The sequence below is a fragment of the Cyanistes caeruleus genome, chromosome 9, assembly GCF_971803275.1.
Source record: "Cyanistes caeruleus chromosome 9, bCyaCae1.hap1.1, whole genome shotgun sequence".
NCBI classification, from domain to species: domain Eukaryota; kingdom Metazoa; phylum Chordata; class Aves; order Passeriformes; family Paridae; genus Cyanistes; species Cyanistes caeruleus.
In genome coordinates, this window is record NC_141709.1 from 24,146,695 (window position 1) to 24,173,827 (window position 27,133).

General features: G+C 43.8%; 1 protein-coding gene and 1 long non-coding RNA gene across 50 annotated transcripts in view; one reads left to right on the forward strand and one right to left on the reverse strand.

Annotated features, from left to right (window-relative positions):
- PTPRF (protein tyrosine phosphatase receptor type F) overlaps nucleotides 1-27,133 on the forward strand; it is a 376,832-nt gene that overhangs the window by 251,941 nt on the left and 97,758 nt on the right. For 31 of the 47 annotated variants that reach the window (XM_086902277.1, XM_086902303.1, XM_086902267.1 and 28 more), the window contains exon 6: nucleotides 18,294-18,482. In XM_086902277.1, coding sequence (XP_086758403.1) covers nucleotides 18,294-18,482 — 189 coding nt within the window. Of the gene's footprint in view, nucleotides 1-18,293; nucleotides 18,483-25,978; nucleotides 25,997-27,133 lie in introns of all 47 variants that reach the window. The other 16 variants (XM_086902264.1, XM_086902263.1, XM_086902270.1 and 13 more) reach the window with 1 other exon arrangement.
- The window catches only part of LOC147651685 (uncharacterized), a 115,556-nt gene continuing 109,043 nt past the window's right edge, over nucleotides 20,621-27,133 (reverse strand). For 2 of the 3 annotated variants that reach the window (XR_015290518.1, XR_015290510.1), the window contains one exon: nucleotides 20,621-22,061. This is a non-coding gene — a long non-coding RNA (uncharacterized LOC147651685). Of the gene's footprint in view, nucleotides 22,062-22,449; nucleotides 26,551-27,133 lie in introns of those variants that run through there. The other variant, XR_015290513.1, reaches the window with a different exon arrangement.

The window sequence follows — 27,133 nt, forward strand, 5'->3', positions numbered from 1 at the left end:
TATATACTCCATGTTTCCTTATCTCTAGTGAAACTCATCCCCAGCATTTTTGGATTTATTAACTCCTTAGTCACCTAACATTATCTTGTAGGGTTCAGAGAGTCTGGGTGTACAAAGAGGACTTCTGCCATCTCCAGCTGTGAATTTGCAGTTGTGTGGAAAGAGCAGGACACAAGGCACCCAGCGAGTTGGGGTCTGTGCTAATCACAACATATTCATAGTCTCCGGTTCCAGGTCTTTTTATCTCTTTCTCTCCTCCTGCAAAGCAGGGTTCTGGCACTGTCCTGGTGGCCACAACATGGTGAGTCCTTGTTCATGGCTACATGTTCATGACTACAGTGGATTTGCCTTGGCAGCCTTGGCAGGTAGGTGAGCCCAAAGGATAACCAGGGACTCTGAGAGGTGCTGCATGTTGTACATCCCTGGCTCCTGATTTGCAAGTTCAAGCACACCAGAGATGCCGGCAGGTGTGAATTTTTCATGGCTCTGTTCTCCCTGTGGCCCAGCATGCCATGAGCTGCAGTTCGCTGCTTCGTAGCAGGAAAGGTCAGGAACCTCATAAACAAGGTGAGAAGCAGAGTGGGGCGGGCACGGCCACCCGGGCTGCTGATTCCTCCTGACATTAGAGTGCTAATGAATGTTCTGTCATGGTCCCGTGAATATTGCAGGAAGCCTTCGCCTCCTGCCTCCCCTGCCTTCGAGTTACCAAGGTTACCTGACATGGCTCTCCCAGGAGAGAGGAGCGATAGCTGCAGGTCGGCGGGCGGCTGGAGAGAGCATCCCGCCTGCAGAGCGGCGTGGGGAGCGTGGCCAGTGCAGCCTTGCCATCCTCCCGTTCCCTTTGGCTGCTGCCGTTCCACTCGCTCCCACCCCACGCTGCCTAAGGAGTCATCAGTTTCATTTTATTTTAGAGTTTTTTGAGTAAGGATCATATTAATTTTGTTTTGCTTGCATAACCCGGACTGTTATCATCCGACTAATTACTCACATTTTCCTTCAGACAGCAAATGGGAGAGATAAAACTGCAGCAGGTTTATGTGATTTCTGCTTATCAAATTACTGTAATTATTTGAAGAATGGCTTAAAATTGTATGGAGTAATGAATTTAATTATGAGTTTGCAGCGATGCCTTGTGCTGCATGCAGCTTGCAAATGGGCAAGTTTATGAGGAGCTCTTCACAAAGCAGCAGCAGGCGGGATTGCAGCACGCTCCTGGGAAGAGCCTCCAGCACCTCCATTCCAAGAGGGGGTGCGGCACGCTTTGCAGGTTGGCTTGACAAATGGTGCTCGTCATTCACCTGATCAGCTCACTTAGTCCAATGCTAATACAAAGCAAGGCAAGACAAAGTGCCTGCAGCCACCTGGTTGTGGCATGCTGCAGCTGGCTGCCTTTGCTGATCTCCTCAGCCCCGGGGCGTGCGGGGGACCAGCTCCCTTCCTGGACCTCCACACCCCCGTGTTCAGGAGATCAGCCTTGCGGGGAGCTGTCAGGGAAGGCAGCTCAGGCACTGCTGACAAACCTGTCCCACCAGAGCCACAGCCTGTTGCAACCTGCTCCAGACATTCAGAGTAGTGTTTGCCACCTCTCCACTCTGCACTAGGAGCAGCAGATTTTTTTCAGCACAGCTGGGAGGTGCACGGCAACCTGCCTGACTCCTGTGAGCTGTGGAGCACATTCTCTGCTCCTAGGATGTCCCCAACCCCTCCAAGGCAATTAATCTTCCCCACCTACTTGTACTTTTCTTTACACCCTTGCTTAGTTTCATGTGCTCTAGAGACATGTGTACTGCACTCCACCATAGGGATGCAGCCCCTCTTGAGTTTGGCAGACGGGGACATGGCTGCTCTCCATCCTCACATCCATTGAGCCAGTTAAACAGCTCAACATTCCTGTGGGCTGCTCCCTGCCTCTTGTGTAGAGATGTGGAAACTTTGTGTTTCCTGTTAGTGGAGGTAGTGGCAATATATGAGATTTCAGTCCTTGGTCTGTTGGCTAAAATACAGACAGCAATAAGACGATCGTAGGAATAGTGAGATCTACAGGCAGATGGTTCGGGCTGGACAATATTTTAATGCCTTTTTTCATGACATGCTGCTGGTATTTGATGCAGCTGGTGCTAAGTAACTGGATAAATAGCTAAAAAGGCTAGTCCAGAAAGGTGCAAATCCAGATGAAATAGTGTCTTTCAGGGCAGGATTGTTTAAAAAGCAAGAATGTGCTCATGAGAGACAGCCCAGCAAAAGTGGACCACACTGACATTCCCAACAAATCTGGAGATAGACATAGGGCTAATAGAGTGAAGAGCTTTGGGCTAGATACAGCTAGGCAATGGAACAAAAATGCAACCCCAAGGTATTGAAGCTGGGTGTATAGGAAGTAGAAAAACCGCTGGAACTTTAGATTTCTGCTGAGATGTTTGTTGGTTCATAAAGGATTATTGTTTCATCTGGTACAACCTGACTGTCATCTTGTCCTGTGTGGCATCCCTTATAACAGGGTTGATAACTGCTTAAAATATCACATATGAAAGGCAAAAGAGTAAGTGGCCACAGGACATCCAATGTCAGAAACCATGGTAAGGACAAAATGGCTTAGATGATGCTCATAAATGGTTCTTGGTCTACAGTGCTGTAATTACACGGTTAATTTTGGAAGGTTTTAAATTAAAATAAGGGCTGTTACCCTAAGAGTTTACCAAATTTTGTAAGCGCAAGCCTGTCCTAATTTGAGATATAAGCAAAACTGGCCTCACATGCAAAGACAAGAAGGCATTAGCAGTCAAAATCCTTGTCTTTCTTGACACGTGAATAAGGGAGTTTGTGTGCAGGATGGAGTTACACATGATATTATGTCTGTCTAAATGCAAGGTCAAAGTAGATTCTAAATGGTATTGACTTTTCAAAGAGCTTGTCACAAGGCAAACCTGAATTCTGCATAATCCCTGCAGTTTTATGTAAGTGAGGAAGAAGTACAATGAGGGTGCCAAAAAGAAATGTTGTTGAAGCCATAAACCAGGTGCAATTTTTGGCAGTCTTTCCATAAACCTGCTTAAGGCAGGAAGAAAGAAAAGCCCGCTTTCATTTGGAAAACTCGTAAAGATTTGTGCAGCGAATGCTGCAATTGTGAGTGTGTTGATGGTGGTCATAAATACAGCTGAGTGAGAGGAGATTGCAGGGTGTAGCCGCTTGCCCTGAGTCTGGCAGGCTGTGACTCCCAGGCTGACCTCCAGCCGTGGCCAGCCCCCGTCCGTGTCTCCAAGGAGAGTGTTTTTTCTCCTTCCCATACTGATGTGAACTGTTTCCACAGTTCAACGTGTGGCACGAGGGGAAGAGAATATGTTAAGCACCAGAGTGTGAGATTTCGTTACCCTGAGTGTTTTTAGCCTTTATAGCTACAAATGTTATTAAATATCGTAAAATTGACCAGATTTCTTTAAGTTCAGCTACAGCACTTTTCCCAATTTGTGCTTAGATGAAAAAAGAAGACAGCAAAGGTTGTCTATGAAAAAATGAGAAAATAAGAGTTATCTTAGATTCTTAAAAGAAGTTTGAAAACATGAAATAAAATTAGCAATAATATTTTGCACACAAAGCTGCCTTCAGGAGGGATCTGTATCAGAACAAATAATCGTGGCTAATATTTTCTTCTCTCAGTCATTTTTAAAGGTCACTTCATGATCAAAATCTACTTGCTAATTTAATTTCTATTCTCAGTGTAAATGTAAGATGATGCTGTTATTCTGTTTGCAGGTGGTTTGCAGGAGAGAATCAACCCTTTGTACTCAATGTGTCACAGTTTGGGTCCAAAGCTTGTGCCTGTGGTGGCTCAGCTTCCCTGAGCTGGTAGGACCCTATTTCCCCACCCAACGTTCCTCAGGTGTTTTTATCAGAGCGCTCTCTGACCTTTCTTGGGGAGGAAAAAAAAAGTTTTACACTATCCAGTGTAATGTTGCCTCATGGTACCAAATAAAAATTGTATTTTCATGTGCTTCATTTATTTTTCTGGTTTTGCTTGCTGTTTGAGTGTGTGGGCAGGCAAACTGTTGATTTGCTATTCTGTAGCAAACCAGGGTTGTTCATAAGCCACGAGTTGAGGGGGAGCTTTCTTGCTCTCCCTGCCTCACATTACATTAGAGATTTTCTCTCCCTAGCTCTTTCCATTATTTCAGGGTGCATGTTCCTGTCCCAAGGCATGGAATCAGTTATGTTGCTGAGCAGAGGTCAGCAAAAATGAGGGAAAGAGAAGAAACCTAGGAACTGAAATGCTTTGGAGAGTCATGTTAGCTTTGGGTCAAGGACTCAACAGGCAATACAAAACTTGGGATTTTCAGCTCTCACATAGCTGAAATACATTCATGGCTTTTTTCTGGGACATTCCCATCCTGCTTTGTCACGGGGAATGCATGGGTTCTGTGGAGATCTGCCTCAGGCCTGCTGCTGGGGAGATGTGGTGAAAATCCCAACAGCTGCCTGTCTGTCTGCTGGAGAGCCCTGTGTGCATTGTGAAGCTTCAAGAGCAGTTAGGTCAGATTGCATGGGTTTGTGGTTTCCCTGCCATTTCTGTCTCCTAGAGAAACCCCTGAGATCTTCCTCCAGATGCTGAGCCACGGGTCTGGTCACGAGGAATTCAGCGTTGTCTGGAGAAGACTGGGACTGTGTTGGTTTTCATAGGCAGGATGAGGATCTGTTCAGTTTTCCCTCAGGCAGGTCACGGGTCTAAAAAAACCTCTGTCTGAAAGGGAAGATGCTATTTTCCCAACGAGTCTCAGGCCCCCGTGATCATCTCCACCATCAGAGATTCCTTGTGCAGGGTGTCTCCTCCTTGCATTTTGTGGTGTTTTTGGCTCAGTAAAAATGAGCAGCTGAGATTCAGTCAATTCTACTTCTGTCCTTGGAAAGGGTGTCCTCTTGTCCCAGGCAAGCTTGAGGTTGGCACCCCATCAGCTCTGAGAATCCCATCTGTGTCTTTAGGGCTGCAGTAGAGTTTGCCCTGCAGTGTTTCCTGATGATACTCTGAAAAGGAGCGCACGGTCTTGTTTATTTGGTGCATGAAGGATGTCTGAGACAGGAGTGCCAGCAGTTTTCCTCTAGCTGTATTGTCCTGACACCTGTGGCCTATGCACTGTATAGTGAGCTGGGAAAATGAGGATTCACATTATTTTTATCTGCAAGGAGATACCTGCCTCTGATATCCTGTAGGAAAGACTTACAGCAGCCTCTGCTTACAGAAAGTTTTCTTTTCTGTTAGTGGTTGCAGCTGGGGAAGCCATGCCTCATCTCCTGCTTGTAATTACATCAGTAGAGTGTCTTGGGAGAAGGTTAAATAGTCTTTTGTATATCAAATAAAGCCAGTGAACTTCACTGAAATCATTTAATGAAAACAGTCCTGATTATCTGTATATACTGCTGTGTGGTATTTTAAAAGAAGATCTTAAAGGGAAACATGGAATTGTTTAAGGCCTCTAAAGACTATAGTGCAGAGGCTATGCAGCAAATGCCTTTATAATCTAGGATCTGAAGTAGGCTTTGAATCCAATTGTGTTTTTTGCTGTTGTAAAACATGAGAGATTTTGATACAGTAACTCGGATTTGATACAGAATTTTCTTATTAACTGTTCTTCATGCACATCAGATTTTAGAGACTGAGCTAAAGGGCTCTGCACATCAAGGATGGAACTGACTCAAGGACAGAGCTATTAAGGTGTGTAATAATCAAGAGAGGAGAATTAATTGTCTTTAATTTGGCATAAATCCCAGGGACCATAACTTAGGTTATTAGGAATTCAGGGCCTATTTCCAATTAGTTATACCCAAGCATGCTCAGATACCCAGCTTTGGGAGTCTAATCCCTGAGTGTGTTAGCCCAGCGATGGTTGACGTGCTAATAAAGGACAGCACTGCCCGACCCCTGCGTGTGTGGTCACTGCCAGCCGGTGTTTGCCCGGCAGTAAATCAAACTGTGCCATTGCTTTATCGTTTCTGACACCTTGCAGTGAGCAGCTCAGTGCGTGTCAGCTGCTTGGGCAGTCTGTGCAGACAAAATCACCTGGGCCGTGCTGGAGCAGGTCAGAGAGGCAGCTGCAGCTTTTACATGCTTTTTCAGTCTTTGAGCTTCCTCCTAAGACATCTGCTCCAGCAAAGCCTGGGTGTCTGCCCTTCAGGTGTATGAAATGTAAATAGTGCAATTGTTATCTGTACCGGAAAATCTGGTCTAGCCTGAGCTGGGTTAAAGAAAGATGTAGCAACACTTCCCTGAGTTGGCAGCGGCAGCAAAAGCAGGTACTGCGACTGCGTGGCTCCAAGTGCAGCACCTCCGTGCTGGAAATGTGGGAAAGCATGAGGGGCTGCTCAGCCATGGCCAGGCAGTCACCCCTGCACGTGCCTGCGGAGTGGGGCAGAAGTGCCACGTCCTGTCCCACAACAGGGCTGGCTACTTCATACACACCAGGAAATGGAAAAAAACACAGTAATATCACCCTTATTGTAAAGCTCTGGGTAAATATCTTAGGGTTTTAAGGAAATGTGGGCCTGGAGAGTCCTGAGGACTTGCAAACTCTTGCAAGCTAGGTAGTGTTTCCATCAAGACACTGAAAAAGGGCTAGCAGGAACAGTTGTAGCCAGTGTGTATTTGAGGGGCAGAAGGAAAGATGGTTCAGAGCAAGGGAGACAAACCAATTCATGCACTCAATTCCCCTTGTAATCATTTTCTGAGACTGCAACCCCATGGAGCTTTAGCCCCTGTCTGTCAAACGCTGCCTGCCAGTCAGTCGGGAATGAAACAATACCCGGATAGGGCAAGAGCACAGTGTCCCCTTTATAGCTGTTCTCAATTTTGTTTAGCCTGAACCTTGACTTTATTGCATGAGTAGATCCTGAGAAGTCCACAGTGGCTACCTTCTCCCTACCCGCTTCTGTGATTTCCAAAATCAAAAAGAATGAGAATTAAGAAAACCTCAATAGCTACTGTGGAAACTGCTCCTTCCAGCCACTACTGTATGGAACTAGTGCAGGGATCCTCCTAAGGAAAGCTGGAATGATAATGCCGTTGCAAAATAGCAGGTTTTCTTTAAGACTTCAAGGCCAACAATCCTTCCATTTTCAAGAGGGGAAAAAACCTTTTAAAAGCTTCCCTTAATTTAATTTTCCAGCACAGTGAAGCTGAAGCTTGCCAAATCCAGGTATCTGTGTAGCTTACTTGGTTTGTATTTCGCAGATGTAACATTTTGGGGGAAAAGGCAGGGACTGTATTTAAAGAAAACACAACCATCCACCTGGCAAGTCAGAAGTCCGTGCCATCAAACTGTGCATCCCTCCTCACTTGCCACAGAAAAGCAGGGGAAACCTACAATTTCCATAATGGTCATTTGATAAAATGAGACTCTGACTACCAGCAAATATGTCTAAAGTTAGAGAACGCATTTTCCCTGAACAGCAAAGGAATTTCAGCTGATTTCCTGCATTTGGTTATATTAAGATGAGTACCACAGAAGCCAAGAGGTGCCTTTTATTTTATTTTTTTTTTAAATCCACTTGGTCTTGATGTAATTTCACTGCCAGCTTTCCATTTATCTGTTGTGTGCTCTTTAATTCATGAGGGCCTGCACTGGGGATTTGTTTAAAACCTTGGCTGAAATTGTCAGCCACTCCTTTTATTGCACATCTTTCTGAAAAGATCGGTGTTGTGGCAAAGCAGTAAATAGGATATTGAGCCTCTGCAACACTTGCTATCTGTAAAAAGAAGCGTATGTCCTCTGTTAAACTCTGAACAATTACATCATCCCAGCATTAAAAGCCATCACTTGTCTGGCAACAGTGTTTTACTTGTGTTTGCATGTAGCCATTGGTTTACTGTGGGTCTTTGGCTGTGGGCCTTTCTATTTCTACATCCTACTGTCTCTGAAAGACTGTTAGGGTAACCAGAGTCTCCATCTAAAGTGATGTTGGAGACAGTGCAATTAATGGATTTTCTAGAAAGCAATGGTTTAACATAAGACATAAAAGTCATAACAAGAGAATATATCTCTTTGGTTCTGGTCAAGGCTTACTGTGTTTTCCCTTTTATAAAAAGTCAGTGCCCTACCAAGTCAATAAAGTTATTTACCCAAGATATTTTCTGTGATGGAGTATTTTATAAGTTCTGCATGGAAAGCAGTGATGCCATGTCACTGATCTTTTTGGTGTTGCAGTTAAATTAAAGCTCTTTTTACAGTTCTTGGGTGATTTCCGTGCTAGCAGATCCTCTGTGCCTGAGCTGGCTGCAACAGAACAAGTCCACTGAAACTTCACATTTTTTTCTTTCATTTGAAAATAGAATTTCTCGGGGAAAAAAGGTACTGGAGAAATTTTACCAGCATCACAGAGCTACCTTATGTCAATATGTGAATATTTCTTAGAGATTTTTAAAGGTTACTTTCTTTCTGAATACTATAAAGAAATAATGCTTTGGACTATAAATTTAATTTGTGTTTTACTGTATTGGCCTTTACTGGGACTGGTTCTATGTACTGTTTTTGCTAGCTATTTTATATGATTTATGAGCATTGGCTCAAAACACAGTTTGCTACAAGTACAGAAATGGCAGACAGAACCACGTGCACGAGAATATATTGATAAGGCAGGAAGGGATGGTGCTGGAGGAAGGGTGTAGAGTAAAGGAAGAGGAGATATGGAGATGTAGCAGAGCAGGCTGTTGAGCACCCAGGCTGATGATTTTCAGCTTGTTGGCTGCAGAGGAGCTGTGCTTTCGTAAGAATTGTGTTCATCCTCCTTTCCCACACCCACACACCTTGATTGCTGGCTTTGGGTTTCAGAGTCTCATTACAGAGCAACTCCATCCCATAGCTTGGCAGTTTTGGAGATTGACTGCAAAAAGTTTCATTTTTTTGAGATCAGAGAACAAAAAGGTGTTAAGAGGACATTCTTTGGGAGCAGAGTGAATCCTTGTTTTCCTTTAAAGCTGTGGCTGGTTGTGAATGCCAAAAGGAGAGTATTTTTGTGCTTTCTCTAACAAGTCTCTAACTCCTCCCCAGCATAACTTTAAATTTCCATCTCCAAGCTGGGCAGCTTCCCAGCCACTCTGTCCCCAGCCTATAGCTCTATATGGTATTGTTCTGACCCAAGTGCAAGACCCAACCCTTGGCCTTGTTGAATATTGTTGGCCTTGGCCAGTCAACCCAGCCTGTCTGGGTCCCTCTGCAGAGCCCTCCTACCCTCCAACAGGTTCCACTCAGCCCAGTGTGCTCTGCAGACTGTCAGGGCGCCCTCAATCTCCATCTGTTTGCTAACTTCCAGTTACCTGGTACCTCAAGGGGCTTTGTTTGGGGATCCTGGAAAGGGTGAAAGACAGACAAGAGAGAGGTGGTTCTCTCCTTCAAAAGTCAGCAGTCTGCTCATCCACATTGTCTGAATACCTCCCTTTTTCAGTAGCTTAGGTGTAAGGAAAAGCAGTAGTTTTTCTTTCCCATATTGGAACAACTGCTGGAAGACTTTCTGAGCAGGACATTTTGTCAAAACACACAACTTGTTCACATCCTTAATCTAAGTTTTTGCTTCAGACTTGCTGGCCAGTGATGCTCTGACAGGCTGCAGTGTTTCCCAGAGAGGGAGAAGCCACTGAAGAAGATGATGCAACAGGCTGCAGAAACAAAGCAAGTCAGATTTTGACACGATCTAGCCCTTTCAGTAGGAGTTAAGTGACCGAAAATCTTGCATTCTGGCCTGTGAAGTGGAAATGAAGAGATTTAGTATTCCAGCTGAGTGGCAACAGGAATGCTTGCTTTAATCTGAAACTTGATGTTAGAAAGCGTGGGAGAGCTCTGCTGTCAGATTAACTCCGTTCTCATGCACTTTTCCCTGCACTGAACTGGAACCAAACATACATGGATCAAAAGTCAAATGCTCTATTAATTTAACCACACGTTGGATTTAATGGCATATGGTAATGCATTATTGATTGCACATCTTAAAACTGAAAATCTTTATGCTAATAACACCTCACATCAGGGCAGGTAGTATGAAAAATGCAGTGGATTAATAAATGACTTTGTCTATGAGTAAGAGCTGTTGCCATGCTTTTCCTTGTAAAGACTGAAGCTTTGGGTGTGTTTTAGTGGGGGTGTGTTTATATATTCTGTCACAAGGAAACGTGCAGTAGCAATAGCTATGTTGTATTTCTCAGTATAAAATATTAAAGAGCAACAACGGTTTGGAAACAGTTCTACAGGCAGTTATATTCAACAGCTGGTACCAACAAATGGCACAGTCCTGCCTGAAAGCACAGCATGGTCGACTTTTACTATTCCTTTACTATGGAGTCTTAATAACTGGCTGCAAAACCCTTCTGAATTCATGCTTTTGAAGAACTTTTGTGAGTTTTTTCAATGCATACTTCCAGCTGATGAGGGTTTTTTTTTTGTAGTACTTACTGAAAGAGCCTAGCCTTATTTATCAGCTGTTGGATATGACCCAGAAAACTCTTATTTTTACCTACTTGAAATCATGCTGTAATTTTGAGGGAAGAAATAAATTTATTTTTTTTTTCTTGCCGAACAAGGATTTTAAAAAGGGTGCTTGCTCATCCAGGGAGTCTTGCAGATATGTTCTATTTCTGTGCAAGCTCTTTCTCATCCACATTTTTGACATTTCTTGATGTAGTTTTTGCTGTGCTATACATTGAACCCTTAAGTGACTCTCAGTGTCATACAGTCTAAGCTCTTTTTAGTACTTCGCTAACATGACTGACTAGTTTCTCTGGTCTTTCAGGAAAAGGCTTGTTTTGATGTGTCTTTGGCTTTGAGTTGTGTGTGGACACTGCTTCACACTTGTGGCAGAGTAGCAGGCTTGGAGCAGGAGGTCCTGGCTGTTCCTCACATCCTAAGGCTTTGTATCACACTTGCCAGTACTCTGTGACGCTCTGCCCTGTGGCATAGAGTTTGTTTAGCCTGAACAGAGAAGCTTCTGCTATAATCTTCCTTCTGGAGTTGTTTTTTTTTAATTCTTTTAGATATATTTGGTCTCAGTCTTGGAAAAACTTGAGTTTAGGACCGAGGCTGCAAGTGTGACTGTCATTATGAAGGAACCAGAATGGAAAGCCAGAAGAGGTAGCTGGGTTGACAGAAGGATGTTGTGGTAGTAGGGATTTTGTAAATGCCACCTCTTACTGTTGCAATCTAATCTGATCAAGCTGTAAATAATTGTTTTCTTCCAGGATGGGTTGAGGTCTCCTAGTTGGCAGCAGACTCCACAGTTGACACAATACAGGGCAGATGTTGTTATTACTTAGGAAGATCCCTAAACTAAGAATTCCAGCAGTGGGTTGTGGATGCATACCTTTAATTTGACCAGGTTTGTGCCTTACCTCTGCTCTGAGTCAGCTTCAGCAGCTGTTAATCATCTTTGCTTTGCCTCTGTCAAGCACAAGGTTTTCTGTGAAGGAGAGAGAGGAATTGCTGTTCACCAGTGCCAGTGAACATGGCAGATGTGGGGTGCTCAGCCCGGGGAGGGACAGGTTTCTGCAGTGACTGCGTTACCTTAGCACCGCGCGTGGAGGGAAGCAGCGCAGGGACTTGGCAGGAGCACAGCCTGATTCCTCATCAGAGCAAGTTGGGAGGTGCTGCTCTGTCTTACTCTTGGGAGCACCTGCCTCTGCAACGCCATCCTGCTCCCCTCTGAGATAAACAGGTGCCTGGGAACAGACTCATGCACTACTGAGAAAGTATTGGTTGCTTGTAAATGGAGATAATTGCTGTCCAGACATGAGAGGACAATGTCAGCAGTACCCATCTGGCACTGGAAGGGTGTCACTGCCTCCATCAGGTGTTTCATGGACTCATAAGCTCTGGAACAAGCAGGTCCCATGAGCTCCCATACTGGGAGACCCTGGAGCAGGAATCTGCTTGACAATTTATCTTCTTCTGCCGTGTCTAGTCTCGTACTTTCTTGAATTTTCCTTACAGTACTTTCTTTGTTTTGAACTGACTCAGATTCCTTCTTTGGTGAGCTGTTTTGCTGGTGCTGTGATCTTTCTAAGAGATAGCAAATACTTTGTTTACTGTAAGCTCTATGCAGTAATTCATGTGGTTACACTGTGAAACAGAGAAGTCCTTCTGGAGCTTGTTTCCACACCCACCCATTCATCTGTGCCCTTCTCCCCATTTTCAGTACACGGCTTCAGCATGTCACGTTGGCATGATGTCATACAAAGCCAGCAGATTTGTCATTAAAAACCTTGTCATCAATAGATGACTGTTTGCATTTTCTGCCTGCCTGAAACTGTTTTATACTTACTAACCCAGTAATTAAGAGTGTGCTGCCTTTGGAACAGGTTGGTTTCAGTGCCCCACCTTTTCCATGGGCAATTACAAGGCAGTGCCAATGGGGAGCAGGGGATATATTCATTAACCTGGATGAGACTTGGCTCCCTCAGCCAGCTCACACAAATGTGCTCCGCCCGCCCCTCCCCACATGGGCGGTAGCCCAACACTGGGCAGCCTTTGGAGACCATGAATTTCAGTAATATTTGTGGTGCACCTCTTTAGGGACTTGTGTAAGAAGGATGCAGAAGAAGAGCATTGCCTCAAAATGGCTGATAAAATGCTCTTTTGTGCAGCTTCAGTTGAACCTGAGCAGAACGATGTCAGGGTTTTCTTATCATGTAAAGTGATGCCGTTCTTCTGGGCCGCTGGATTGCTCGACTGCTTTTGATTGTCTTGTGGTAATTGAATAGCTGTGCTGTGTAACCTGTGCTGAAGGAATCAGGGCTGTTTATTCAGCAAACAGATGTCCTGCTTTGTGGTGTGCTTACATTGTTCCTGGCTTGCGTCTTTCATTAGTTAATGTTGCCAGCTAGTCAGGCTATCGTCCTTGCACTGATCATTTTGCGTTTGCAAATGTGTTTCCCTGTCGCAAAGGGAGATTTGGAAGCTTGCAAAATTTGCAAAGTAATTCCATTGATCCGTCAGGATAGAGTCTGTCAGTAGACCAGGGTTATCCCTGCCACATCCTGTGCTACAGTACATCAAACCAGCAGATCTGGGCAGGATCAGTTTAGCCCTGGTGACATAAACTGGGTGTGATCCCAGCCTATCTCACTGAAATGGGTAAGGAACATGTGAAATAGCTTTTGCTTTGTGTATCCTGCTCCTGTGCAATGCTGACCACAGTCAGACACACTTATCAGAGATCTCTCTGCCCTCAATCCATTTCCTGGCTTGTCCCTAGCACCACACACTCCTGAGTGGTTTCAGATAGCTGGCAGAACTGAAAATAAAGCAGCTTTGTGTTTTAATCATCCCTATCGAGACCCTAAAATTGATGTTGATCTGGAAGTTCCTCAGCTGATGCAGGCTGGCAGCAGCCAGTGGCCCAGATAAGCCATTTCCAGCCCTGTATAAGGCCCAATATCTCACTTGAAAGGAGTTGAAAACACCCCTTCCAGTGGGGCTGTGGTTTTGATAGATTGTAAGAGATTTACCCTCGCAGCTGTAACTGTAATGTATAGAAAAGCTACTTTTTCCTATTTTCAAATTATATTTGGTATCATTTTTTAACTCTCCCTCAGCAGTCTGAACAATTGGACTCATGATAGTAAGCAAGCCTGGCTTTTATAGGAAGAAGAATGTGACAAATAACTCCCATAAACGTGTTTACAGTTTGCACTATCATTTCTAAAATACCATTTCCTATGTTGACACAGAGGAAATAAATAGTGATGGGGAAGGTTTTACAGGTGCCAAGTCAGGATATGACTCCCCCCACAACACAACTGCTTGGCTGCAAGAATAGTGAGTGCTGTACAATGTTTGTGCTGGTAGCAATTTGATATTCAGCTCCTCCAACTTTTCTGTCCTGCGAGAGATTACAAGTTTTCAGCAAAATCCTGGGGGTAATCCTGCAGGATTCAGCTGTCAACAGCTGTGCTCACCACAGACTCCTCTGCAGGCATTTTTTGCAAGCAGCTGTTATCTACACACCATTCCATGCTGGGGCTGATCCGTCCTTCTTGTAAGACGTAAATTGTAATTGCCTCTATGTCCCTTATCATCACTTGATATTTCGAGTGATGCAGAAAATAAGGACACACTGAGGGGTATGTCTCTCACAGCAGCATCCTCAGAACAGGTAGTTTTCTGGGGAGCTGGGGAACAAGCCATGTAATTGCAACTGCTTTAAAGGAGGTCTCAGCTCCAGTTTGGGGCTGTGGGAAAGGTTTCTTACCTTAGCTTTTCCCTTAAAGATGAGAAATGTATGGCACAAAAGAGCTTTATGAGAGCAGGGGTTAGATTTCTGTCACTTCAGAAAGAAAACTAGCAAAGGGAGCTGTCAAGTGAGAGGAGATATCCTCTGCCCATGCTGTCATGCTAGATGCCAGAGGGACATTCCTGTCTCCTTGGTGACTACGGCTAGCAAGACCTTAGCCTGGTTGAAAATTTTCCAAGTTTCAGTTTGTAACTACAAAACCCACTTGTTTGTTCTTTTCTCTCCTTTTGTTTCCCTCTCCTTTCCTTTCCTCCTGCTTCTCTCCTCTATTCCTGCTTTCCTCTGTCATTTCTGCTACTGCTGCTGTAGCTCGTGGAGGCAGTTAGAGCTTGCAGTGCCCCCAAAAATCCTGTTGTGCCTAGATTTTGCTTGCTCTAACCTAAGGTCTACCTTCTGAAAGTACTGAAACTCAGAAATAAAAACTGGTTTCGATGGTATGCACTTGAAAGCAGATTCATAGCCTGTTCTTATGTGCGTTGAAGGCACACTGGATATCCTCGAATAAAACCAAGTGCTGACAACCTCATTTTCTCAAATAAGAGCATCCTCGTATTGGCTGGAACGGGAGGTTAGCTGTTACTGACAAGCTCCGTGTGCAGACAAGTTAGTACAGCGAGCAGGGGCTGAAAGGAGTCGAGGCATGACTGAGCCTCATAATTATACCTAGATTAGACTTTTGCCTGAGGGCAAGGCACGGCAAGAACAGCTCTGAACTCCTATCGTGGTCTGTAGTGTTTGAACACAGACGCATCCCTTGCTGTCCCAGTGAAGTCAGCAGTGCCAAGCCCGGCTGGAACGAAGCCCTGTTATCTCTACAGGACTGTTGCTGACGGGGCAGGCGTGGGCTTGTTCTGGGCTGTGCTCTGCACTGTGACCAGCTCAGGTTTTCTCCAAAGCCACTCTTTTTCAGGAGGGTTTTGGGGAGCTGCCAAAGCCACACAATACAGGGGAGACCTGGAGTGGTTGAGGCTGCCCATTTCATGATGGTACAGGTACATCTTGGACCACCTCTGGAGAAGGTGCTTGTCTTCCTCTTGAGCTAGATCCCTGGATGTTCTGACCTTGTCCCCAGTACATGTCTCCTGAAGCTACCATGGAACTAACAGCAGGTGAACTCCAGCCTCTGGGTGTCTGAGGTGTCATCAGAGACCAGCTGTCACATTTCCCTGTGCATCTCATCACAGTGATGTGACCTGGGATTACAGCCTCCTGGAGTCACACTGCTGCCCTGAAACACCAGTGCTGCCCCTGTGTTTGATTGACAAGGGATCGAGCAAGTCCTTGTTTGGTAGATGCAGGCATGTCAGCACTGCTTGCTGGAGTTCTGGTGGTTCCAGGCTCTAGGCATGCATGGAAACTGGGCTGTACCAGTACCAGTGCTAGCCCAGGAAACATGCTGTGGCTCTGACTGTGAAGGGTGCACCATTTCTGTACTACTGTCATTTGCCACAGTAGTTCTGGGGCTTGTGTGCAGTTAAGAGGGAAAAGACTGTGCTGCATGAACCTTGCGTGGCTGGCTGTGCCTGTGTCCTGCACAGTGCGGGGTATGGGTGCTGAGGATCATGATGTGGCGGCACCCTGTGCCCTCTGTTCAGCTGATGAGTGCCCAGTGTTCTCACCTGGGCTCTGTAATGACTTGGTCTTGCAGGGGGTAGATGGTGTGGGAGCAGCATTGTATTTAACTTTGGAGTGTAGGAAAGGCTTGAGCCAAGAGTTCTGGTACAGCAGATGCAGTTTTGCTGCTGGGTGTTTGTAATCGGTGTCTCTGTTGTACTCAGTGAAGTCAAGGTTAGATGATCTGTGGCTCATCTCAAACTGCTAATTTTGATTGAACAGTCACTCCAGTGCAGCAGACTGGCTGTGTACCTGTGGATCAGACACTGTGAAGGACTCTGTGGTCTCTCTCCTGTCTGGTCAGGGACCATTGCAGACAGGAAGAGATTTCTTGTATGAATGCTGGTTTCTGTTTGCTTTTACCTATGTGCTAAGCATCTACACAGACTTTGGATGAAGTTAACTGGGTGATACTTAGCGCAGTGCATTCTTTGTAAAATCTTGTGCAAACCAGAAAATACTGTCTATGGTAATCGTGGTGATTAGATTAGATCACTTCAGGGTTTCAGCCTCCCCAGAGTAAACATCTGTTTTCAATACCCTAAATGGCAAGGTGCTGCACTATAGGTAAACTTGGCCTTAATCCAAGGGAGTGTCATTATCTACTGCTTTTTCTACAATTCTTCCTTTGCTTTTAAGTCTATACCATGTTGTACTTTTGTGTGTACCCTTCTTTTGTTTCTTTTCAGCCATGTAGGAGTATACATTGTGGTTGCTCGGTATTGAGTGCTTCTTTTGCTTGCTGTTGAATGCTGGTGCTGGTGTCATTCCAGTTAAGCTCTATGTACCTTTTGTCTCTGAAAATCAATGGAGAGCAAATTTTAAAAGAACTAGTTTTCATAGTACATTTCATTAAAAAAAAAATAATTCCATTTATGTTTGCTGATGATAGAGGTTTCTCAGGAGGTCGATCTGGGAGACAAAATATAGTTTGTGCTTTTAATAAACATCAGGAACCTTTTTTCCTGTAGAAAACCTTGAATGCTTCATAGTCACTCTCATCTAAATGATATTCCCAGGCATTTTTTTATTTATTTCTAGCAGATCTTGCCTTGTGGTACAGTCTTGATTTGCAAACAAGCCAAGGGTCTTGGGAATTCTCTTGAGATCTTTGTTAGACACATGTAAGATTAGCTACCACAGGCCATGTTCATGCTGCAGGTATGGCAGTAGAGGTAGAAGGAAGCACCTGAGGTGACCTATTGCTAATATCTCCTTGTGAGAAGTAAGGGGTACAGATGTGCAGTGATAGCAGGAAAAATCAGATTGCAGCAAGTTCAGACTCCTCTGGCACTTGGGAAGATGCTAAGATCATGTTTGTTTAAACACTGCAGTGAGCTAGGAGCCTTGCAGAATCGGATTTGCCAAAGAAGTTTGCCTAAAGTTCCTTAAAACAGGGGAAAAAAGAAACACACTGAAAATAATTGAGTTTCTGGTGCTTTAAAAGCTTCTTAATGTTCTTCAAGTTCTTTTTTTTGCAAAAGTATGTTCTTCTGATTGCAGTTCAGGCTTAGCAGAGTACAGTACATCTTGCCACAGAATGAATAAACGAGCTCAGTTCTGCAGCTGCTATTGAATGACGATGTTGGAGCATGCCTTGGCTTATCAGTGAAGGCTGCCTAATGTATTCCACCCAGCCTACCTGAGCGTGCTCTGCAGCAACAAACCCAATTAACTGCTTTTTTCTACCTACTGTATGAATGATTTCAGCAGTTAAGGGGGTACTTTGTTTCACAGTATTGTAGTAAGCCATGCCAGAGCATGCACTGGCCATTTCTTGCACAACTCTGTTGCTTTCTACAGCCCAGAAAATGCACCAGGAGCTTGCCATGACACAGTCTGGCCAGGCAGCTCATGAGCAGAGTGTGGCTCATTAGCTTTACATTCATTAGTTTCTAAAAGCTTTCAGAATCAGATTTGGAGGCATGAGGAAGAAATTTATAGTCTATCTACCAGTGTGACAGAATGTTGCTAGTCAAAAAAAGATAAAGTAGACCTCTCTGGACCTTTCTAAGGGGTTTTATTGTTTAGTTGTTGTTTTTCAAGATGCCTCGGACTATTTGGCTTTGTGTTTGTCTGTTATCTTCAACTCAGTCCTCCCACAAAAAGTCAAATACCTGCTTTTACTGAATTATTAACAACAATGGATGGAGCTTACGTATCAATGAAAATTATGGACGTTTCCCAAGGCAGTTGATTTAAATGGAGTTAAATTTAGTGGAAGCTTCTATTGGTGTAATGAATGCTCATTATAGAGCCTAATGTGCTTTAAGGGCTTGATAACATTCTCAGTAGGGAAGTCAGGCTGCTGTTTTCCAGCAGAGGCACAGATGCTGTATGGTGGCACTGCTGTCACTGCAACTGTGTCCCATTGCTAGGCTGGAGCGTTCCTCTTTAACCTTGTGTGTTTTTTCCTCTTGCAGAAGACCACCTCCCTGCTGGCTTCCCAACCATTGACATGGGCCCACAGCTGAAGGTGGTGGAAAAGGCCCGCACAGCCACGATGCTCTGTGCTGCCAGTGGGAACCCTGATCCTGAAATCTCCTGGTTCAAGGACTTCCTGCCCGTCGACACTGCAACCAGCAATGGGCGAATCAAGCAACTCCGCTCGGGTAAGGTAGCAAAGCAAGTAAGCCTTCCCAGCCTCCTCACTCTTCCTCCCTTTTCTCTTTACATGCTGCTATTATTTTTTCCCTGAAATGCAATTCTAAACCCAAATGTCAATTTGCTCTGAGCTTGTTTCTTTTGTGATGTAAAAACAGTTCTTGGAGCTGATTCTCTCTGGCAGGATATCGTGGCTTGTTAAAAGGAGACATTAGCGTGGACATGCCTTTTGGAACATCACCTGGATATCTTCTTTGATAGACTATCTTGATGTTGCCCCAAATCCTTGGCAGGCTCAGACATTTCACTACCAACTCAGTGGGTCTCAGATATTTTTTAATAGGAGCACAGTGCAAATCGGGATAATGAGATAGTGGCTGGGATTTTACAATCAGTGGTCATATTCAACTTTACTCCTTATACAGACTCTGCAAGACAGTGCTCTGCTTTCTGTTGAGCTTGTTGCCATCCTTACTATGTGACACCACAAGAATAAAGAAAAATCCAAAAAGCAGCAATTCTGTGGATTTCAAAGGAAGGTGGACACAGTTTTAAAATACACAATTTCTTTTTGATTCTTTTGTTTGACAAGCCAAATACTAGCTTTTGAAATACAGATGGTTATTTCTTGGGGGTGGCTAAGAATGCACTCATTTTAGCAAGGAATTCTTGTTTTTCTACTGCACTGTTCAGCTTCCTGGGACTGTAAAGCCCATTAGAGAATTAAAGAAAATAAAATGTTTCTTTATTCACTGATGAAGTGGAGCTCCCCAGTGTGAATTAGAGTGGCTGTTTAACAGTGCACAGCACGACTACACAGCAGCTTTAGTCTGGGGGAAAAAAGCCCCCAGTGCCCTACACAAAGTACAGAAGGGACCAGAGCTGGAACAACTTTGGTCTGGAGAGATCTCATGCTTAAGGATGAAGCAGACTGCCTTGCCTGGCCACAATTATCTCTGGGCACTCAAAAGCCATTTGTTATGAGTGCTTGCTGCCAGGGAATCACCATCTTCTTCTAACCAAGGTGAATGTCTTGAAACATTTCCCCATAGCAGGAGCCTTCTGCATACATTTGATGATGCTTGGATGATAAGTAGGTTTGTACTTGGAGGAGTGGGTAAGTGAGACATCACTCTCAGCAAAAATAGAACCCAGCCTGACACTCCTGATCCCACCTTGATGTACCAGTGAACGCTAATTATATATTGCATTTATAGTTTTTGAAATTTCCCAGTGACCTTTAGTTTATCTCCCCCGCAACATGGTTTAATCTTGATCTGTTTGTGCTGGAAGAAAATATCACACTTTTTAATTATTCTGAGAAGCTTTAGGAAGCAGCAATAGGAACGTGCACATGGATGTGTTTCACTTCATAGCTGACTAAATCAGCATCAGAAATTACCATAAATGAGCAGCAAGGCAGCCTCTGATGCACTTGCTGTACGTTCTCCAGCCTCCTTTTCACAAGCACTTGGCTGCCTCTCTACCAGCTGCTTCACAACTTTGGTGAGATAGAAAGTTTAAAAACAAACTAGTAAAGCCTGTCACAGTGTCCAAGTTTTGATTCCTATTCGCTGTTCTTGAGCAACATCTCAATTGAATATTTCACGTGGGATTCAAACTCTAGAGCTGGCTGCTTACGGAAGACACAGTAATTACCAAGGGAGGTGTCAAGGGAACCTTTTAGAAATCAATGAGCAACACACATCTCAGACTCACAAAAGAAATTGATTAGCTCTCTAATGTAGTATGGGAGGTTTCTACAGTTCAGTGCAAGAGACTTCTAAATATGAGTTTGAAGTTTTGTTTGCAGGGATCTGGTGCTATGATGCCAAGACTCACCAAGGCTCTGCTCCACCCTGGCATGAGTGGGGAACATGAAGTTCACAGCTTCTCATGGGCCAGAGATTAAACTCCCCTTTGCATTTGTGGCTTTTTCCTTTATTTGTAGTGGACATAAAGTAGGGCCTGCACTTTGAAGTGCCTGAGTCCCACTTAGGTGACTGCAGCACTCTGTATGAGCAATGTGATGGCTTGGGCAGTTTCCCATTCATTCTGCAAGGTGTTAATTGAGCTCTCCAATACTACACTGTAGTTAGACAGAGTTGCTTTTCAAAGAAAAGAGTATTTAAATAGATACCTCATTATATGGTAGAGTTTAATAGTTTGCAAAGTCTCTGCTCCATTAAGATCATATCTTATAGTCATGCTGGCATATCTGCATGAATGTCAGTTTATACTATCTCAATCTAAATATACGCTCATTTAATTTTGTTTAATTAAAACCCAATAAAAGCGAGACAGATGTAATATAGTTAAAATAGCTGCAGCACATTGTGAGCCCAATACTGTGTATATAGTGTCCGACCTTCAATGAGTACATAATATATTAGTATTCAGATGTACGAAATACAGGTCACGAAGGTCAACACAGCTGTGGAGTCTGACGTAGAGAGAGGGTTGAGGGATGGTTCTGTTTCTTCGGGCTCCTTGAATGGTATAAATAATTAGAGGTAAAGAAGCAGCATGTTTGGGAAAGGTGCTCTTTTCTGACACTCACAGTTATGTGGGCTGGCAGTGCTCTGGGGGCTTCAGGCAAGTCTTTGAACTTGCATTCAGTCAGATCATGTGCCCCAGGGGGCTCTGAACATCAGTTGATAGAGTTCCGTTCATCAAGGTACTAGGTTGAGATTGTGGTTTAAGACATCCGAGCCACCATCAGGCTTTTTTAACCCCAGCAAACTGGTGTCTTTGTCAGGAGCAAATGGACAGTTAATAAATTTGCTTTGTATCTACTCTCCGTCATTTAGTAATTATATCTATATGTGTGTATATGCACTTTTCCTATTACACCTTCTGACAGCATAACTCTATATTTGGAGAGCTTTTTTAACTATTTCTCACTATTGTTTAGGTTTTTCTTCCCAAGTAAAGCTTAATTATATTTTAAGTCCAGTTTTTCGGTAGTTTTGCAAGTAAATATTAGCCTAACAGCTGTAGAGAACACAAAGAAATCTGGGGTTTCATCTCTATTTTCCCAGATCAAGGCAAAAGCAAGGTCTCTGAGTCATGCTGGCTGTAGCAAATTCTCCCTTGTTCATCTTGCTAATACTTCCCACTTCTTGTGGGGAGGCTGCTGCTCTGCAAGTGCAGTGACTCAGGACAACTCCCTGTTCTCCCCCGGGGGTGTGGAGCTTCACTCATTGCCTCAGTCAGTGACACAGGAGCTAAGGCCAGCTCTGGGCTGGGAAACCTCCCCAGCATGCTAACACGTTTAAAATACATTTGGCTGAACTGATTTTAAAACTGTCCAGGCACTGTAGTATTGCAGGTGATTACACATGTGAGTTCTGGCAGCCAGAGACAATGCTGCACCTCTAACTGTATTTTAATGATGTGGTGGAAGCTCTCTCACTATAGATCAGATTGTGCCGATGCTTTACAGTTCTTCTGTGCAGATTCTTGGATCAGAAGCTCCTGAGGACTTTAAAGCAACTCTGTTGGAATTCATACTCTCAAAGCTCTTGAATGTCTCCAGTGATTTTCATAGCTGAAGAATTGTTCTTCCACCTTGCTCTTCAGAAAACCTATGAACAAAATGTCAAATTAGAATAAATAGCTATTCTGACTGTTAACATAACTCTTTGCCATGTGAGAAAACTCTAGAAGTTCAGAAAACATTATCTTTCATCTAATAGAGAACTTGGTGTTACAAAAAGTATCATTCTCTTTTAATCACTTTCAATTAACTGAGTTACAGAACCATGCCCTCGACCCTAGAGCGACTTTCAGACAATTAACTGCAAGTTAAGTATTAGAGAGGACTCTGCAGGTGACTTCAGTCACTCTCTGGAAAAGTAGCACAGCCTCTAACACAGAAGCAGAGGGAGCTGGCTCACCATATCACCTTACTGCGTTTGGGCTCAGCAAGCATTTTCATTTAGGCTTGATCCTATCAGTAGAAGCACTACTTACTTGGAAACAAAAGGAGTACCCAACATGCACAGAGCTAACTTGCAGAAAGAGGTGGTGCCTCTTTGTCTCAGTGAAGTGGCCATGATGTCCACATCCTGCTTCACTGCTAATACCCAGCAGTCAGTATCCAGCAGATGTTCAGCTCTTAGCAAGGAACAGCTTCAAGTCCAGACATCAGATAGGCATTGACTTGGGACAGATGTAAAGACAGCCTAAAAGAATGGAGATTGGGTAGTTTTATCCACAGGGATCAGGCAACCCACACAAGGATGGATGCTCTCTCAGAAAGGACTGACTGGAAAAGGGTTGAAGCAATATAGTGGCCAACAACAGCCAGTTGACATTTGAAGTTTTGTCTCCTGGAAGAACCTAACTGCGCACCTGGGTCGTGCTGCGTGAGGCACACACAGCAGTTGTGGAATACCTTCAGACTCCCTGTGGCACCTGGTGGCAAATAGTCTTTCACTTTAGAAAAGAGTTTCCCCATAACCTATGCTAGGAAGTAGCCAAAAGCACTGTCAGAGTTCTCTGGGATCCAGTGTTGCACTGCTGCAGTGCTCAGTTGCAGCTAGCATGAGCTTTGGTTTCTCTGCTGATGTTGCTTTGGAGTGATTTTTTGCTGGTTTAGGTTCCTACAAGGATGGTATGTCAGTAATGTGAGTTTGTCAGCAGAGTAAAGTCCCTTCTCCAACAGAACTTCCACATGCTAGGAAATACTGACACAAATAACCCCAGGGGGTTTTCCAGTGTATCATCCTGTGGTTTTTTCTTGCTTTGAGTCTGACTGGATGCTTCTAGGACATACAGAGTATCAGGTCAGCACACACTCCTTACTGAGGTGAATGTGTGGGGTGTTACTCAGTGTCTGTTATCATGAAAAGGAAATAAACTCTCCTTCCTTATGAGTGTTTCAAACCTTTCAAACACAAGGAATTGGGTTTGAAGTTCGATCTTGGGGTGCCCTTTGCATAAAGCAGTCTGGTGATCAGAGGGCACAGGTTTGCCTCAGTAACCTTTGGAATGATGACACTTCCATCACTTGATGGTCTCTTCCTTTGGCACTCTGTGGCCTGTGCGCTGTGATTTATCCTTTTGAGGGGCACCCTAAAAGGACAGCAGCCAGAGATGAATCATCATATGATGTAAAGGATAAAGGAAAACTTAATTTTTTTCCTTCTGGATGAGGAAATTTGGGGTCTGTATGAAAAGCCTTGTGCACACTCTGTAATGGTGTCCTCTGAGTGAAAATTGAATGTCTTAACTTGGCAAAGGTGACAGGTGAAACAAACACTGCAGTAAATACAGCCAGCCTCTCTGTTGCTTCCGCAAGGGTTGGGTTGCGTTCAGAAGCCAGGAGAATTGGGATTTTACTAATGAAAAAATTAGCTGTCCACATTTAACATTTTAGGGAATCTGCTTCAAGTATGCAGTTGTTTCTAGAGCTCTGTATAGACAATTGCATAATAGAGAAAGGATTGAGCCTCTGCAGGGAGTAGATAAAAAGATTTCCTGCAAATCTTTTCAGTTGTAGGACAGAGCAACAAACCCTATTTCAGCCAGGTGAGAGATAAGGGGGTCATGTTTTTAGTCCCTTGGGCTTGTGCTCAAAGTCATTGCACCTGCATTCCTGTGTGAAGTGACACATTGTGGTGATGCTTCCCCTAACTCTGAAAATTGGAAGGCATGGGTTGGGAGGACACACAACACACCAGAGTGGGAATGCCCTAGACCAAACAGGACAAAAATATCACTTGGCAAACTTTCCAAACAGGCAAAGAGAAATAACCCTGTTTTCCATGGCTGTGCTATTCCATGCAAGTATCTCTGGGTATAGCTGTTCTGTTAAGGGTAGCGGTAGATACTAAGATACATAAGTAAGCAGCAGATTATTATTCCAAGAGAGAGATTACCCACAACTTCAATCACTGCAAGATTTTTCCTGATGTTCAGTCATCTCTGGATAGAAGACATCAGAATATATAACGAGACATAAAGTTAAAATGGGATAATGTCATTTTGGCAGAGGAAAATGCTAAAATGAGTAGTTTGAATTGCACTCCTACTTCAAAAAAGGGACTCTGCCTTAAGGAAGGGTAGTTAGAAAAGAAAGAATAAGTATAAATATTGTAATTACTTTTTAAGAGGCAAGTTAAATGTGCTTAAAATATGCCTTCTTTGTATTTACAGAAATTCTTTTCTGTCTTTCTTTCCCATTGGGTGATCATTGTTGTGGATAATGGAATGAGCTGTAAATCTGAGATACACGACACTCTTGTATGCATACTGGTATTTATTAATTAATACACTGAACATGATTTGACACACTGTGTCCTGTTTAACCCTATTTTTCTGTCTGTTTAAACTCCTCAGTTTTCTTTGGTAAGTGCTTGGTATTCAGATCCTACAAATCTGCATAAAACCAACACATACCATGAACTGCCTACGGATTCAATTTGCATGAATCTCTCCCTTATACTAACAGCCTTCATATGTGCAAATTAAGACCAAGGGGACAAAAGTGGGGATTAGAAGGGGTTCCCTGCCAATTTGCCCAGCTGGAGCTTCTGCTTCATGCTTCAGTATTGACTGTACACCGAACTCAAGACACTGACCAGTGGAGCCTCCACTTGGTAAATACCTTGACCTCATAAAATGAACCTTTATAGATTGTTGCAACAGGATAATTTAACCTTACTCCCAGAGAAGCCCTCCTTATAAGATACTCTTCATTACAGCATGTAAAATTATCTCCAGTGCCTTATAAAGAGGGTAGGGATTCCTTTCTTCTGCTAACATCCAAATTAGACAGGAACAGAGATCTGGCTAGCGTGCCATTGTTACATTACCAGAAACCACTTTGTTTCGAAATATTTCTGTATGTAAAGTTAATTCTGTGTGACACCAATTTCTTTGCCAGAGGGAACCTGATGCAAGGGTTATGCGAATGTGGAGAATGACTCAAATCTGATTTATTACACTTTCCTCTTAGTTTAATGTTTTTAAGCGAGCAGATTTTGTCCCACTGGTCATTCTAACCTCAAAGCCAAATTGCACCGAGTGCCCGCAGCCATGTGCTTTCCACCCCTCCTGCCCAGCACACTCACAGTCACACAGCCCCAGGACACACCCTCCTTGTTCTGTATGAGGAATGAAAGGGGCACTGCACCATCTCCCCAAAGTGTCCTCCATCTCAACTGCTTGAACAGTGGTGTGGGTGAATGCAAGTGCTGAGGCCAGCCAGCAGTGCCACCTCGGCAGCTTAGTTTGGCCCCTGTTCATGAGGGTGGGGGTTTTAATGGCCAGATGCAGGGCTGGATGCTGCACTCCTGAAAGCAGTAAGCTTTACTAACCTCCTGAGAGTGTCACTCTGACTTTTATTGCACATCAGTTTCTTTTTGTTTATTCCTGTCGCGCTAATACAAATTCTAGCTTTAAAAAAACTTTCTGCTTTTTAGTTATAATTTTCTTCCTTTCCTCTTTGTACTAATGCTTCTCTCTAATCTTATTTGCATTCAAATTACCTCACCAGGTGGTACACCGATCAGAGGTAAGAATGCTGAAATGTGCCTCCAGTTGTCACGTCACTCCATCTCCTGTCTGCCTTGTCCCTTCTCCGGTGTTTCTCATCTCCAGCTTTTACTCTCAGCCCTAACTCTGCCAGTGCTCTCACTCATCTGCACTCTCCCACTAGTGTGTTTATTTCAGTTGGGTTTTAGCGTGATTTCTTGTAGACTCATCCATTGCAATTTTGCACTGTTGAAAGGGGGTTATTCAAAGGAAAGTTTGCAAAAGTTTGGGAAATGCTCCCAGACCTCCACCACAGAAGAGCTGACATACTTTGCAGCTCCTGAAAGTCTCTGAACTTCCCACACAGTTGTGACCTTCTGAGGTCTTGTGTCTCAAGGGTTTCAGATGGATTGCTTTGGTATAAGGATTTGGAGGTAACATTTTCACAAGAGAATGGTCAAATTCATCTGTGCTGCTGCTGATGGTCATGAAACTCTAAATGGAAGGAGAAAATTTCTTGAAAGGTTGAGTAAACGTGACTCTGGGATAAGGAACACCTTTGTGTTCATGTTTCTCTTTTAAGTGCACTCACCCTCTAGTGTGATGGCATAGTGGAGAACCACTGACCCAGACCCCCCTTTCTGAGCTGGACATTCCGATGTTGTTTTGCATCATTAAGGTTTGTTTTAAATAGATAAATCAGAAGTGTTGTATCTGGCTGTTTAAGCCCTCATTAATTAAACCCACCCCTGGTTTGACAGCCCAGCCCAGTCTGATGCACAGTCCCTGGGTAGTTTTCACAGCCTGTGTGCACCAGTAATGACTTTCCAATTGGAGTGTTGTTTTTTCTAGCCTAAACACTCAAAGCTGTCTCTTTAGATTAACTTTAGCATGTTAATCAGTGTTATGTGCTGAGGCCCTTCCTAATTCTCTTGTGATTTTGGTTTACCCCTCTTGATTGACCTCTGGATTTCTTGACAGAATGACTACTACCTATAAATCAACACAACCTCGTTTGTTCAGTTTTCCCCCTTCTCCCTTTTCCTCCCCCTTTTCCCTGAATCACTGCTGGAAGTTAATAATCTTATTCTTGGAACTGGTTCTGTTGCTGGGGGTTAATGTTTTCAGCTTCTGTTAAGTGATTTTAGAGTAAATGTGAATTGCTATTTGATACATA